Genomic DNA, 16,787 nt, shown 5'->3' with positions numbered 1-16,787 from the left:
TTTAAGCACATGCTTACAGTTAGGCATATACCTAAAGCTTTGCTGAATAGGGATAGTTTGCCATATATCTTCTTGAGTAGTTATCACACAGTTTCTTTAGAGGTTGTTTATGATTTACAAAGGAGATGAAACTGGTGGTTGTCCTACAGTAAAATAGGCATCAAATCTTTGTATACCAAAAACTAGAACCAGCACTGAAAGTCCCTCCCCAACCTAGTTCTGTCGCTGCTAGCTTATTATAAATGAATTTGGGTTTAATTGTACCAGCACAAGGAAAGCTGAGAAATCCTTTTAGCTCTGTAGGAATTTAATTATGTGTGCAATGCTCCTGCCTGCCTTGTGGCACTGCACTGCCAAAGAAGAGCCCCAAGTGAAAGCAGGAGTCAGTATGCTTTGTCTCAAGGAAAGAGATTATTAGCTACGTTATGCGCCTTTTCAGGACCCTTTGCCATCTTATCACTTGAGTTTTACTGGCCCTATTGAAATCAAGGGTAGAACTCCCATTGACTTCACTGGGGACAGGCTTTCATCCTAGTGTTTAAAAACTGGCACAGACAAACAAGCCTGACATATTGCATGTTAACGTTTTGTTTTATTAGGAGATGTATTTTCAATGTGTCGAAGGGAATTGAAAGGTACAAATTTAAGTTACTGTTAGGGGGAGTTACAGGCTACATTTCTCCCCACCATCCCCAAATGAGCAGTAGCTTTGACATTTCAAATTCGAGTGGACGGGAAATTGGTATTGGCACTTTTGTTGTGAAATTCTTAACAAAACTTGGAGCAAGTACAATAAGTTGTAAGGAACCAGTGTTAGGAATGTGGAGGTCGCAAAGAGCCATTGAGGGTTATCACTAAATCTACAGGCGTTTTTTAAAAGAAAGTTAATCTGTTACACATTATATTTGATGTAGGTCAAGCACTTCTGAAAGGCCCCTCAGAGCTGATTTGTTCAGTCAGTGAAAAGCATTTGAGGTGAGTGTATTTAGAGCACAAACATGAGTAGTGTTACCTCTGTCCAAGTGTTTTTTATTACAATATTTTAGTTCTCTGTAGATTAGCTTTTCACAGGATCTCACCTAATGGATAACTGGTCATGCTACCTCTTAAGATTCAGTAAGCCAGTGATAGGGCAAGGCTGGAAAACCCCTTAATTTATCCAGCAATTTGTGCAGCGCACAATGTTGTCAAATCTCACAAATGTATAATGAATCTAACGATATGTGGAGTTTTTCCTTAAAGGTCCTGCTCTTGGAGCAGTGAGAATCTCAGCTTATATCAAAAAAGAGTAAGTTCCTAGTCCTCATGGTTGTGGAGAAAAGCTGTGTCCTGAGTCTACCCTAATGGCCCATAAACCAGAAGGCAAAGAGAAATACTATCCCCGCCCCGCGCTCCCCTCCCAAAAGTTTAATGTAACTATTTAGGCTCTCATAATTATTTTTGGCCTCATTCATGATTTTTGAATGCTTGATGTGGACATGACGGTGGATGATGGGGTGACTGCAACTGGTGATTTGCTCATGCCCTGAAGCCTGAGAATTGTGGTAGCCTTTAAGTTGCTGGTTTTGTAGTGTCCATTAGTTTTTATATTGGTGTATTTGGACTTTTTTCAAGTGTCTCATCAGGAAACTGTTTCCATTTCTTTTTGGTGTTGTGCTGGTTTAAATGAGGATGATTTTTTTTCTCTCTCTCCAGACTTTAAGGGTCAGTTTTTCAAAAAGGCTCAGACTTAGCCCACTGCTGCTCCCATTGAAGTTCATGGCAAAACTTCAATGAGAGAAGAATTATACCAGTGCCTTGTACTTTTGAAAAGCCTATCCTATGTTTAGGCAACTCCCAAAAGGGAAACTAATGAACAGTCCGCGATCATGTTCGTTCTTAAAAATGAAGAAAAACATTTTACAAAATGTATGAATCAAGACACGGAATTTTTTTCTTTAAATTTAGAAGTTGAACAAGACAAGCAGTTGAAGAGTCAGAATTGCTGAGGCACACATTTGACAAGAGCTTAGTAACTGCTTTTTTTTTCTCCTGCACTGTAAGTAGCTCATCTATAGGAAGTACAAACAAGTACTGTAAGTGCAATGCAATTATACCTAGCCTCAGGAAAGAGCACTGAATGATTTTATTATATTGCCAAAGATGAGTGCTGGAATGTAAAGCTGAGAGAGACCGATTAGAGGCCTAATTCATTAAAAGAAATGGAACAAGTCCTTCATAAGGCACCAATAAATCCATTAAGTGGGGAAAGGGTCTGAAATGGCCCTTCTGGATTCTAGTTATTAACTTCAAGGATTGCTGAAGTTGGGGACTTTGCAAATATGGTTTTACCCAGCACTTAACCTTGCTCTCAACCTCCTACTCACCAGACCAAATTCATCTCTGAAGTAAGCACAGATACGACTCACTGCAGTCAGCAGAGTGGCACCCACTTTCATCAGCGTTGAATTTGACCCACAGTATCTATTTATGGAAGTGAGAGGGAAGGAGAGGGGAAGAGGAATTAATGTGAAATTACGAGGAGTCCTTGTGGCACCTTAGAGACTAACACATTTATTTGGGCATAAGCTTTTGTGGGCTAGAACCCACTTCATCAGATGCACGGAGTGGAAAATACAGGAGCAGGTATAAATACATGAAAGGATGTGAGCTGCCTTACCAAGTATGAGGTCAGTCTATCGAGACAAATCAATTAACAGCAGGATACCAAGGGAGGAAAAACCTGAGTGGCCCATTTCAGACAGTTGACAAGAAGCAACAGTAGGGGGAAATTAGTATTGGGGAAATTAGGTTTAGGTTTTGTAATGATCCAACCACTCCCAGTCTTTATTCAAGCCTAATCTGATGGTGTCCAGTTTGCAAATTAATTGCAGTTCTGCAGTTTCACGTTGGAGTCTGTTTTTGAAGTGGGTTTTTTGTTTTTTTTTTAAGAATTGCCACTTTTAGGTCTGAGTGACCAGAGAGACTGAAGTCTCTAAGGTGCCATAAGGACTCCTTGTTTTTGCTGATACAATTTCACATTACAGGTTTCAGAGTGGTAGCCATGTTGGTCTGTATCTCTTACATTACCATAGACCATGCGTGGGTATTGGCTGCAGCTTTCAAGGTCTATTTAAAATAACTATAGGCTAGATATTGGAGGGTAGCTTCCTTTTCATAAATCAATATTTCTGGTATTACTAAGCATTAGAAAGAAATAATGGTTTACAGTTTGTAGAGGATGATTTAAACCAGAGTTTAACAGCAGTTGATGGGTGCATGTGTAAGGGTTTAATCAATTTACAAAGAAGAAATGTGTAAATAATGGGTTTAAAGACCGAAAGTCCTGTACTGAAAACGGAATATTATTGCTTAGCCAAAGCTGGTTTAAAAAAATTGACTAGCTTTGTAGAAAACTGCATTTCTCATTTTGTCTAGTATATAGCAGGAAAGTAACATCATTCAACCCTTCCTAAGGCCTTGATTCAACAAGGTGCCCAGGAACATGTAACTTTCATCCCCTTCCAACAAGGTATTGCTCAAGAAGCCATCGGAAACAAGGACAAGAAAACTGCTTGTTTAAGAGGTGCTAACACCTTGTCCTCCTAAAGGAAGGTGTTGATTATTGATGTGCGGAAAACAGTTTTTTTGTCCCATGAAGATTTTAGAGGCTTCAGAAATTTTCCATTCAGCTGTGGGACGAAACCAAGCCGTTTAGAAAATGTTCACAAAAAGCCAAAGAGAGAGAGAGTGACTAGAATCCAAGCAATTAACTGATTGCATAGGCTTGTGATGAGGGTGCTCACCTGGGATGTGGGAATAGCCAGAGCAAGAATGTGAATCTTCATCTCCCACATCCTTGGAGTGTCCTAATCACCAGGCTATTGGCTATTGTAAGGTGGGTCTCTTTCAATCTCTCCTGTTGGAGCTGTGTCCCACTTTGTATAAATTAATAAAATTAATGTTGTGCCCTCACCTGCATCATACCTATTGCATAGGACTTCATAATTTCTTTATGCCATGATTGATCAAATTTAGTGCATGATTTTACTCATGAGCACTCTTGTTGACTTCCTTTATGCTTATTTATCATGGACCACGCCTCTGAGAGAGGCCTTTGTCAAAATGTTAATTGGGTGGTGTCTACCAGACTATAGAATGAGCAATAAATAAATTGGGCATATATGGTGATTTATTTGTTCCTTTCTAGGGTTAATGATTCAAAACAAGACCCATAGCAGTGCTACTTGACATGCAAAAGACCTGCTTCATATAGCATAGTTCAAGACACAGAAATGTACCAGTAGTAAGAAGAATCACTATAGAACAGAGATGATTAAAATCCTCCATTTCTACAATAGCAGTCCAACTCATATGAGATGAACTAGACATATTATATTAGGGTTGCAAGGTGTCTGATATTTTTACCATAACGTACAGTTGAAAGGGGAAGTTGGCAGCGTCCAGTCAGCTGTTCGGTTGGCCAGTGGGGCTGCCTGCAGTTGCTGAAAGGCTTCCCAGAGCTGGACTGGTGGCGGTGGCCGCTGCTCTGTGGATTCGCATTGCCATCACATTGGCTGCAGGGCTGATGGACAGCTGGAGCCTCAGGGTCACCTCTTGCACTTCATCCTTGCCGCGAGGGGGAAGGGGATGTGGCCGTTGCTGGAGCCCTAATAAGTTGCCCCTTGGCTGCGTGTGAGGGGAAGCTGGTGCCTGTTGCTGGGGCTTCTGAGATGGAAGGAGGGTAAAAGTTGCCCTGGCAGAGGGCAGTGTGGCCAGCGCGATTGCGGGGCAGGATACTACATGCCACAGGGTGTTTGCAGGTGCACTTTTTGGGGGGTAATGTAGGGCTTGTGGCAGGGATTTGCGGCAGGGCTTTTGGGAGCTGGGCATTGCAAGCTGTGCATTGGACAGCAGTCAGTATTGTGGGGTGTTGGGGTGTAATTGTTTTGGGAGGAGAATAAGAAAGGTGTGGGGGAGGTCTGGATTTGGATGAAAAGTCCTTCGGAGCTTTGGGAGTTGTGTATTCCAGGGTGTTTGTAAGGGGTTAATGAATATTGCAGGGCCCATCTTGTTGGGGGGCAATAAATAGTGCAGGGCTTTGGGGTGCAAATATCATGTGGCTTAAGCAGGGGGAAGTTCAGCTAGCTGTATTTGGTTGTGACCTCCAGCTCTGCCTTGAACGGGTAGGACAGAGGATTGCATGTGGGGTCCCCAACTCAGGAGGGAGTGGGGCTTGACTGGAGAAAGGCAGGCACTCCTGGGCACTGTTTGGGAATCAATCCTTTCCCCCTGTAGCTGTGGAAAACTGGTTTGGTTTGGGCTCTTGGGGAAAATTCTTTTTAGGGGCAGGGTCCTTTTTGTTCGATTGGCTTGGACATAGGAGGGTGATCGGTGACCAGCCTCCACTACTGCAGGGTGGGAAGAGCAGCGACTGTAGCTGAAGCCACATGGAGGAGCTGCTCTCTGCTCAGCTGCTGATGCCTGACACAGAGCAGTGGCTGGCTTCTGGACCAGACTGGAAGAGATAGATGTTGCCACCCGGGGGGGGGGGCGGGAATCTTGTGCCCCGCCATGCCCTGATTGCTCCAGGCAGGCTCCGCGTCAACTCCTCCCAGCCTGGCTCTGCAGGCAGCAGGTGAGTCCCAGGAGAGTGGGGAGTGAGTGGAGAGCAAGGAACAGAGGGAGTGGGGGAGAGGAGTGAGCAGTGGGTAGGGCCTCAGGAAGAGGCGGGACCCCAGGGCGTGGGGCAAGGTTGTTCAGTTTTCATCAATTATAAAGTTGGCAATCCTAATCATAGTCTGTTACAATATTTATAAATGAGAGCCTCCTAACAGCAAGGAGATGGGGAGGGGGAGGAGGGAAGAAGTATGTTTAGTTTTCTTATTCTTTTCTGCAGCATTTAATATTTTTTCCTGATTTTACAAAAAGAAAAATTTATAAAAGTGTTCTTGATGCTGTAGGGAAATAGAGGAAGAGATTGCATTTGAAAGAGTCAGATCAGACTCAGTCAGGACCAAACCATTTATTTATTGTATTTCCTGAAGCTGGACTGTCGTATACAGTGAACATAGAAGGCATCAGCTCAGCATATCAATATAAGTTAAATATTATTTTCAGAGGCTGGAAAACATGAGTTTTGAAACAGATTTTGGGATTCTGAGCAAGAGAATCTGCAATACATTGAAGTTTACTGCCTTGCTCATCAACACCCTTATTAATTAGCCCATGAAAATAAGTCATTAGATGCACTATAGGTGTTTGTCTTATCTGCAGTAGAAAAGTTCTTTCCTGTTGAGAAGAACCTTAGAACATTAAAAGCTATTTTTCTGTGAACTGTTGTCTGCTATAAGCTCAATAGAATCAGTGGAGTAAAATAACATTGCAGCAGCAGCTGTCTGGGCTGATAGTGGGGATTGACCTGAAGATGTCCAGAGCTGAAAGCATGAGTCTCTACAGCTTGTGCTAAAGAGTCAAGCTGAGTGGTTAAGAGCTGAAACAGATTTCCCCCTCTGTGCCCAAACCACAGAAGACTGGGAGACACAGCACAATGACCAGTGGGTTATAGTAACATCTTGATTTCATCAAGGGTTTGGTGCATACTAGTTTTGTGAATTCATAATATGGAAAGATGATTTTGAAGATGTGGGATATGACTGAATTTCTACAAGTGGGACTTGAAAAATAACTATTTCTTAGCTCTGTGTAACATAAGATACTTTCTTTTGCAAGGATAGGAAGCAAAGTACAAGATGAAGAATAAGAAGCAACTAAGTGAGATTACTGCAACTCGTTAGTTTAGTGACACCTGTGAATTGCATTGCACACAGAGGCAGTCTAGGCAATAATTTGTCTCATTGTTACCTTACCGCCTCACATCCTGTTTCACCCACCTGTTGTATCCTGTCTTTTAAGACCGTTTGGGGCAAGGACTGTCTTTACAATATATCTATAAAATGTCTAGCACAATGAGGCCCTCGCCTGGTTGAAGGCTTTATGGATTAAAGTATGTAATGAAAATTAATAAAAATGAGCCTATTTATAGAAATTAAAGATCTCAAAAGCATGCCTTCTGTAAAAAGAACAGCTGTAACAATATAACATTCCAGGAAAAGAATGGTGGTGTGGTTAAGGTGCTACACTGATTGGGTCTCAGGAGACCTGGATTCTGCTCCTGGTTCTGCCATAGACCTTTTGTGAACCCAGCAAGTCGTATAATCCCTGTGTGCCTCTATTCCCCTAACTATGAGATGGAGTTAATAATACTACTTCAGATCACAGGAGGATGAATTCATTAATGTACGTTGGCTGCTCAGATACTACCATGAGTACCAAAGAACGCCTGTACAGAAAAACAAACAAATACAGGCAAAACAACAGGGTGATGCGGTGGCATGAAAAAGGAAATCGTTGCTAAACTAAAGGATTTTTCAACCAGGAAAAGATGATTTTAGCATTATGCTGCTGGAAGAAAATGGTACATGTGGTTTGGAAAATACTATTTTTTCCCTTCAACAGAGAAGGCCCTCTCCTGTGGATGGCCACACGTGAGATCGAAAGGGAGTACCTTATCAAACACTACCCTTTAAACCAGACATTGATAACTAGACCAAGGTAAATGCCTTAAGCATTTTTCTGCAAATAAAAAAGCCCCTGACATTTGTGCCCCTTTTGCATTATTATATTTTTTTGCGCAAATGAATTTCCTGGCATTGTAGAAACAAAGCATATTATCAAAAAGAAAAGGAGTACTTGTGGCACCTTAGACTAACCAATTTATTTGAGCATGAGCTTTCGTGAGCTACAGCTCAGTTCATCGGATGCATACTGTGGAAACTGCAGAAGACATTATATACACAGAGACCATGAAACAATACCTCCTCCCACCCCACTCTCCTGCTGGTAATAGCTTATCTAAAGTGATCATCAAGTTGGGCCATTTCCTGCACAAATCCAGGTTTTCTCACCCTCCGCCCCCCCCCCCCCCACACACACACAAACTCACTCTCCTGCTGGTAATAGCCCATCCAAAGTGACCACTCTCCTCACAATGTGTATGAAACTCAAGGTGGGCCAGCAAGGTAGCCTATTTCCCCTTGTTTTTTTTCTATCTCCCCCCCCCCGACGTTCTGGTTAAACTTGGATTTATGCTGGAAATGGCCCACCTTGATTATCATGCACATTGTAAGGAGAGTGGTCAGTTTGGATGAGCTACTGCCAGCAGGAGAGCGAGTTTGTGTGTGTGTGTGTGGGGTGGGGGGGGGGTGGAGGGTGAGAGAACCTGGATTTGTGCTGGAAATGGCCCAACTTCATGATCACGTTAGATAAGCTATTACCAGCAGGAGAGTGGGGTAGGAGGACGTATTGTTTCATGGTCTCTGTGTATATAATGTCTTCTGCAGTTTCCACAGCATGCATCCGATGAAGTGAGCTGTAGCTCACGAAAGCTCATGCTCAGATAAATTGGTTAGTATCTAAGGTGCCACAAGTACTCCTTTTCTTTTTGCGAATACAGACTAACATGGCTGTTACTCTGAAACCTGTCATTATGCAAGGCACTGCATTTAGCCGTATGGAGTGGAAATCTATCAACTGCATGAAAAAACTTGTACAGATACAGACATCATCTTCCTTTCCAAATGCAAACAGATGGACATTGTACCAAAAGGACTGAAGGTAAAAAATCCATTACAATCTACATACCACACAGACTATGCTGACAGCTTGTGCCACACGCTCTCAAAGAAACTGCGGAATCACCTGATCAACATCCTCTACAGCAAACAGGGAAAGATTAAGAATGAGCTCTCAAAAATGGATACTCTCATAAAAAACCAACCTTCCACACAAACTTCCTCGTGGCTGGATTTTACTAAAACTAGACAAGCCATTTGCAACACACACTTTGCTTCTCTACAAAAGAAAAAGGACACTAAACTTTCTAAACTACTACATGCTACAAGGGGCCACAGCAATGGTTCCCTCAACCCACCCAGCAATATTGTTAACCTATCCAACTATACTCTCAGCCCAGCAGAAGCAGCTGTCCTATCTCGGGGCCTCTCCTTCTGCCCCTCCACCCCCACGAACATGATACAGTTCTGTGGTGACCTAGAACCCTATTTTCGACGTCTCCGACTCAAGGAATATTTCCAAAATACCTCTGAACAACATACTAATCCACAGAGGCCTCCCTACCAACATTACAAAAAGAAGGATTCTAGGTGGACTCCTCCTGAAGGTCGAAACAGCAGACTGGACTTCTACATAGACTGCTTCCGCCGACGTGCACGGGCTGAAATTGTGGAAAAGCAGCATCACTTGCCCCATAACCTCAGCCGTGCGGAACACAATGCCATCCACAGCCTCAGAAACAACTCTGACATCATAATCAAAAAGGCTGACAAAGGAGGTGCTGTTGTCGTCATGAATAGGTCGGAATATGAACAAGAGGCTGCTCGGCAGCTCTCCAAAACCACTTTCTACAAGCCATTACCCTATGATCCCACTGAGAGTTACCAAAAGCAACTACAGCATTTGCTCAAGAAACTTCCTGAAAAAGCACAAGATCAAATCCGCACAGACACACCCCTGGAACCTCGACCTGGGATATTCTGTCTACTACCCAAGATTCATAAACCTGGAAATCCTGGGCGCCCATCATCTCAGGCATTGGCACCCTGACAGCAGGATTGTCTGGCTATGTAGACTCCCTCCTCAGGCCCTACGCTACCAGCACTCCCAGCTACCTTCGAGACACCACTGACTTCCTGAGGAAACTACAATTCATCGGTGATCTTCCTGATAACACCATCTTGGCCACTATGAATGTAGAAGCCCTCTACACCAACATTCCACACAAAGATGGACTACAAGCCGTCAAGAACACTATCCCCGATAATGTCACGGCTAACCTGGTGGCTGAACTTTGTGACTTTGTCCTTACCCATAACTATTTTACATTTGGGGACAATGTATACCTTCAAATCAATGACACTGCTATGGGTACCCGCATGGCCCCACAGTATGCCAACATTTTTATGGCTGACTTAGAACAACGCTTCCTCAGCTCTCGTCCCCTAATGCCCCTACTCGAGCTATATTGATGACATCTTCATCATCTGGACCCATGGAAAAGAAGCCCTTGAGGAATTCCACCATGATTTCAACAATTTCCATCCCACCATCAACCTCAGCCTGGTCCAGTCCACACAAGAGATCCACTGCCTAGACACTACAGTGCTAAGCTAATAAACAGTGGTCACATAAACACCACCCTATACCAGAAACCTACTGACTGCTATTCCTACCTACATGCCTCCAGCTTTCACCCTGACCACACCACGCGATCCATCGTCTACAGCCAAGCTCTGCGATACAACTGCATTTGCTCCAACCCCTCAGACAGAGACAAACGCCTACAAGATCTCTATCAAGCATTCTTACAACTACAGTACCCACCTGCGGAAGTGAAGAAACAGATTGATAGAGCCAGAAGAGTTTCCAGAAGTCACCTACTACAGGACAGGCCTAACAAAGAAAATAATAGAACACCACTAGCCGTCACCTTCAGCCCCCAACTAAAACCCCTCCAATGCATTATTAAGGATCTACAACCTATCCTGAAGGATGACCCAACACTCTCACAAATCTTGGGAGACAGGCCAGTCCTTGCCTACAGACAGCCCCCCAACCTGAAGCAAATACTCACCAACAACCACATACCACACAACAGAACCACTAACCTAGGGACCTATCCTTGCAACAAAGCCCGTTGCCAACTGTGCCCACATATCTATTCAGGGGACACCATCACAGGGCCTAATAATATCAGCCACACTAGCAGAGGCTCGTTCACCTGCACATCTACCAATGTGATATATGCCATCATGTGCGAGCAATGCCCCTCTGCCATGTACATTGGTCAAACTGGACAGTCTCTACGTAAAAGAATAAATGGACACATCAGATGTCAATTATAACATTGATAAACCAGTCGGAGGACACTTCAATCTCTCTGGTCACGCAATCACAGACATGAAGGTCGCTATCTTACAACAAAAAAACCTTCAAATCCAGACTCCAGCGAGAAACTGCTGAATTGGAATTCATTTGCAAATTGGATACTATTAATTTAGGCTTAAATAGAGACTGGGAGTGGCTAAGTCATTATGCAAGGTAGCCTATTTCCCCTTGTTTTTTTCTCCCCCCCCCCCCCCCACGTTCTGGTTAAACTTGGATTTATGTTGGAAATGGCCCACCTTGATTATCATGCACATTGTAAGGAGAGTGGTCACTTTGGATGGCCTATTACCAGCAGGAGAGTGAGTTTGTGTATGGGGTGGGGCGGTGAGAGAACCTGGATATGTGCTGGAAATGGCCCACCTTGATGATCACTTTAGATAAGCTATTACCAGCAGGAGAGTTGGGTGGGAGGAGGTATTGTTTCATGGTCTCTGTGTATAATGTCTTCTGCAGTTTCCACAGTATGCATCCGATGAACTGAGCTGTAGCTCACGAAAGCTCATGCTCAAATTGGTTAGTCTCTAAGGTGCCACAAGTACTCCTTTTCTTTTTGCGAATACAGACTAACACGGCTGTTACTCTGAAACAGAGCATATTATGCAAGTGTTGGAGAACTTTTGTGGAAAACACATTCTGAATATGTAAATGAGTGGCCTTACTCTGACTTAATAAGCTAATCTAGTTAGGAAATCAATACAGAACTATATGACCCCTGTGCCAAATCAACACTAACCAATCCAGGTCAAATTTTGACTATCAGCTATTTATAATGAGTTGTTCACAACTAATTATTTGTCTATGTACTGTTCATAGAGAATATTTGGTGACTAACTTTCAATAAAAATCAACTTAAATTGTAAACGAACAACTCATAAACAATGAAAAGAGGCTAAATTCAGCTAATTTATTCACTATGAACTGTTTGCTCAACTCTGATTACTGAAAGATGTAATCTTTTAATGGGTTTTTAATCAGCAGGCCCTTAGATCTGTGATGACTTCCTACAAGCACTCATGTATACTATTAAAAGTTCAACTAGAAATATCCATGGTAGTGGGGAGCTCCAGAGATAGTTAATGAGATTACATAGCCTTTCATTTTATGGGCACTGGTTTGAATTCAGCTCTGGTTAGTAGAGGCAGAGAGATTACACCTTCCGATTTCTTCTCTCTTTATATAATTTACCAATAAGATCCCCTTATTTAGGACACACTACATTGAAAGCAAAATCTAGGCCAAGGAGGAGAATGCGAGATCTGTTTTTCTCCCAAACAGTGCTACAGCAGGGCTAGCAAGGGCTGATGTTCAGCTTGTGGATATTTAAATATTTTCTGGTGATTTTTGTCTTTTAGAATGATTGAAGATTGCGGGAAAAGAGGAAATACCATGGCAGAAAGAAGGCAGCTCTTTGCCGAAATGCGTAAGTACTGTGTTTTTAGAGATCTAACTGTTTCATTACAAAAGATGAACCAGATGCAACATAACATCAGTGAACCTTATGTAAAGTATCTGTCCCATTCTCATTTTAAAGAATTGTGTTTTTACTGTGAGAAAGATAAATTGCAGGAGAGTGGATTTAATTAACCTGATACTGCAGAATAGATCTTTTCCATCCCTGATTTCTGTGATCTTCTGAACCAGGTTGTTACTTTACCTCTGTTTCAATAACATCTAATTCATCTAAAGAAGTATAAAATACTGATAACTACACAAATGTAATCTATGGAGAAAAAGAAAACAATCATCCCCAAAACACCAGGTTACTAAGGAGCAGTTTCAAATCCCAGATACATTCAAGTGAGGTATCTTTTTTTCTTTTATGGTCTAAATGTATCTGTTCTATAATAAACCTATTTGCCGTCCCCGAAATATCATATGAACTAGAGTTGCCCCTATTCCTAACTACTCCTCACTCCTCTTATCTGCCTTGTGAACAATCCATTGTTTCCTTTGGGAGACTGTTTTCCTTGTATAAAGTTTGGGATCTTCCTGATTTTACTAGATTTTCCTAATTTTTAGGACAAGAATGATCAGGTATATCCCTTAGCTCTATTACGGTCATAATATAATTTATATCCATGAGGTGTAGTATTTTCAAACTAGTAAATGTTGACAGAACAAGGTACTTTGTAAACTCTTAACAGACTTTGAAGGAAAAATATTAAATATGTCTAACAAATGTCTAGCAGATTACCTGTATCTATGCCATTTTTCAAGGTTTTGGAGCCTCCATCTAAAAAGTACACAGAGAACTGAGAGCTGAATATTAAAAGTGATTTTTAGAAGTGTTCAGTATTGGCCCAACTCTTGTCCTGGATAGGTCATGGTTGTCGGGGTTTTTTTTACCATTGACTTCAGTGGGAGTAGAGTTAGGACAATGCTGAGTGCTTTTGAGAATCCCTCCTTAAAAGTCCTGTTTTATCTTAATTTTAAATCCTGAGGGAAATTCTGGAAACCTACAGCTGCATTGTGTGTCTGTACTGACCATTTGAATACCCAAGTTCACTGTTGCAGAGAATATACTTGACACCACCCTGATTATGTAGACATGGGCCAGACTGATTGATTCTGGTATATGTTGGTGCTGCAACTGTGTTGGAGGCTCTTTCAAAGGTGTGGCAGGATTTTTCATTTTTGAACTTTTGGGGAAAGGGTCAAATGCAAGCTGGTATGACTTTGGGTTTTCCCACACAACTACCTAAGTCCTTTCGGGGGTTGGGCCTTGATAGGGATGCACCTGTTAGAAAAGTTGATTTCCCTCCTTGTTTTACGGTGTTGCCCAATAGTGTGATCAGCATGTTCCTTCTGAGCCAGACTTTAACAGGTATGGGATCAAACCCTCAGTAAAGTATTGGACATCTTGACAATGGAGAAACTTACCATCCTATATTATCTTGCTATCTGGCCACAGGATATTATTTTTTTTTCAGTCTAATATAAACACTTCGAAAGCAGAACATTTTATTTTATTTTGGACCTTAAGAGTTTTTGATGGTTTGTTTACAGCTTGTTTCAAGGTTTGTTTTTTGCCTTTGCCATATGCAAATAGCTATTATACACCATTTTCTACATATTGAAATGTAGAGTGTTTTAATGTTTTATTTCCTTATGTATGGTTATGTATTTAAAGTTTTCTTCTCCTTGTTGTTTGCAAAAAAAACCCCAACCATGCATTTAAAGAGGAAAAGATTAAAGATGAGTAAGACTTGCGAGAGACAAGGTGGGTGAAGTAATATCTGTTGTTGGACGAACTTCCATCAATGAAAGAGACAAGCTTTTGACCTTACATGGAGGTCTTCTTCAGGACACTTAAGGAAATGCTTACATGCTCTCCTAAATAGGGAGGTTTTCCTGCACAATGGCATAGATTTTTTTTTTTTTATGATACTCATATTTTACATGGTAGGTGGATTCTGAAGCTCCTCTGTATTTAGTGTTTACACACTACTCCTAAAACAATTTTGTTTTCCTATGGAGGGGACATCCTTACAGCTGCCAGTTAAAATGTTCTATGAATTCGTTTCAGAGTAGCAGCCGTGTTAGTCTGTATTCGCAAAAAGAAAAGGAGGACTTGTGGCACCTTAGAGACTAACCAATTTATTTGAGCATAAGCTTTCATGAGCTACACTGCATGCATCCGATGAAGTGAGCTGTAGCTCACGAAAGCTTATGCTCAAATAAATTGGTTAGTCTCTAAGGTGCCACAAGTCCTCCTTTTCTTTCTATGAATTAGTGTCATATCTAGTATTCTCTTATCTGGAATTCTGAGGTCAAAGTTTACATGGTCTCTTACAACTCAAAAGGCACACTAGGGTGTCAAAACAAATGGAATACCAGTAGTTTTAGCTGACACATTTACAGACATCTAGAGGGGAATGAACTGATGGATGCACCACAAAATATGGTGAACAGAACATGGACCCACTTGGGGCTGCCAGCATAGATTATCCAGTAGACATAGAGTACTGTTCCAAAGTATGGAAACATGAGACAAAGCTTGCAGTTTATTGCTTTATTCTCTTTTCAAAGTGCCAACAATATGAAATGTGATGAGAATTCCCAGACAAAACCTCTAATGCTGCAGCTGATCAGATAGTATGAGAAACTATTGGCAATAATTTAGGCAATTTAGAAACTGAAGTTTGATTTGCCTTTTCACCACCTGACATCTTTCATTGTTTTTCACTAGCGTCAATGTAAGTAACGTATTGTTTTTGGAAGAACAAATTTCAGACTGGAGCCAAAATTTGAACTGAGATCACTAGATATGTTTGGGACAGAAGCAGGAGTAGTAAATTTCCTGCATTGCCCAGCCAATACATTAAAAAAAATGTTTTCACCCAACTCATTAAAAAATCACTCTGCAAACAGCAAAAATGGCAAAATGTATTGCGTATAAGTTTTCTCAGCTCTCCTTATTGTCTACAAAATACATATTGGAGATTCTCACTTCTGCACCAGACCCTTTACATCTCATAAAAGGTCTCTAGTGGTATAAAGGAGCCCTGAAACCAGGGGAGAATTTCCCCACTACAGGCACTGTGGGACCACCTCTAAAGTTACCTACTGAGGAGCGCATCTCAAGCCCCAGCATAAGGAGTGTGGTGCAGCTGATGGAAGGAGGGGTCTGTCGGGGGTGGGACTAAAGCATGTGGTGCTGAGAATATTCCTGGCAGCACAGTGGACCTGAGTGTAACTTGGAGAGGGTGTCATAACTTAGGCTCCCAGTTACTAGTGACACAGAATCTTGCCCATTGTGTAGGAATTATGTTCGTTTGTTGCCTATGCAATATGAACATTGTGGTTATAGCAAGTAACTAGGAGACATGATTGCTGACTTCTCTTTCTGGTTCTCACCAATTCACTATGAACCTTGGGCGAGTAGCATAACTTTTCCTCTGCAGTTTCAGTCTGTAAAATGGATATAATACCTACCTCAGAGACTTATAGAAAATTATTTAAGCCTTGTAACAAGATCTTTGAGAGGCACTCCAAAGCCATAGTTGAATGGCACTATAGAAATACACTAATATTACTTGGTTTATGTTGTTGCAACATTGTAAAGAAAAATATAATGAACCATAAAATGATCTCTCAAAGCATATTTAATAAGATTCAAGTGCCATGCAATAACACAGGCATAAGACCTTAACAATCAGTTCTAAGTTATTTCCCAATTATCCCAATTCTTATGGGGTAAGCAAAGGTGATCTATATAGCAATCTGTTTTATCATACATGAATGGCTACAAAAAGAGGAACTGGTTTTCTTAATTGTTCCTAATAAAAAAGGAAAGACTCTGTGTTAAAGAAATTCCAGTATCCTGCCTCAGATATTTCAGCTTTCGTCTGTGTTGTCAGCAAAATGTGAATGGAGAAGAGAAAAACTGCCTCTGTTAACAGGAAAGCATGTCATGAGAAAAATCAAAACCTTTCAGGACCGGATGCTAAGTAGTTCAGAGTACGTTTTGCCAGGAACAGATCGTATTAAGACAGCCAACTGTGGAAAAGGAACTAGTAGAGTACTGGGAGGGTGGTGTGGGAGAATCTGGTCAGCAGCGGGGCAGGAGCTGGGGCGAAAGAAGAGATCAGTGCAAGTTTGAAATGTTTGGATCCAACCAATGCCTAATCGCTCATCAAAGAGTGGGTGAACACAAGCATAATGTACAATTATAAAGCAGTGGCAGATCTAATCATGTTGGTATGTATGTCAAAGAAGGGATTTGTGAAACCAGTTAAACAGGACAGCCATATTTTCACTTCACTACACTTTATTGACAGTTT

At 41.6% G+C, this 16,787-nt stretch overlaps 1 protein-coding gene across 4 annotated transcripts in view; it reads left to right on the top strand.

Moving 5' to 3' along the window:
• The window catches only part of DTNA (dystrobrevin alpha), a 315,284-nt gene that overhangs the window by 165,140 nt on the left and 133,357 nt on the right, over positions 1-16,787 (top strand). For all 4 annotated transcript variants that reach the window (XM_084620949.1, XM_084620950.1, XM_084620952.1 and 1 more), the window contains one exon: positions 12,357-12,424. In XM_084620949.1, coding sequence (XP_084477075.1) covers positions 12,358-12,424 — 67 coding nt within the window. In that variant the 5' untranslated portion in view covers position 12,357. The remainder of the gene's footprint in view (positions 1-12,356; positions 12,425-16,787) is intronic.

This window comes from Lepidochelys olivacea (assembly GCF_965140295.1).
Source record: "Lepidochelys olivacea isolate rLepOli2 genome assembly, chromosome: 2".
NCBI classification, from domain to species: Eukaryota; Metazoa; Chordata; order Testudines; family Cheloniidae; genus Lepidochelys; species Lepidochelys olivacea.
The sequence above is the reverse complement of the archived record's forward strand: the minus strand, read 5'-3'. Positions and strand labels throughout refer to the sequence as shown.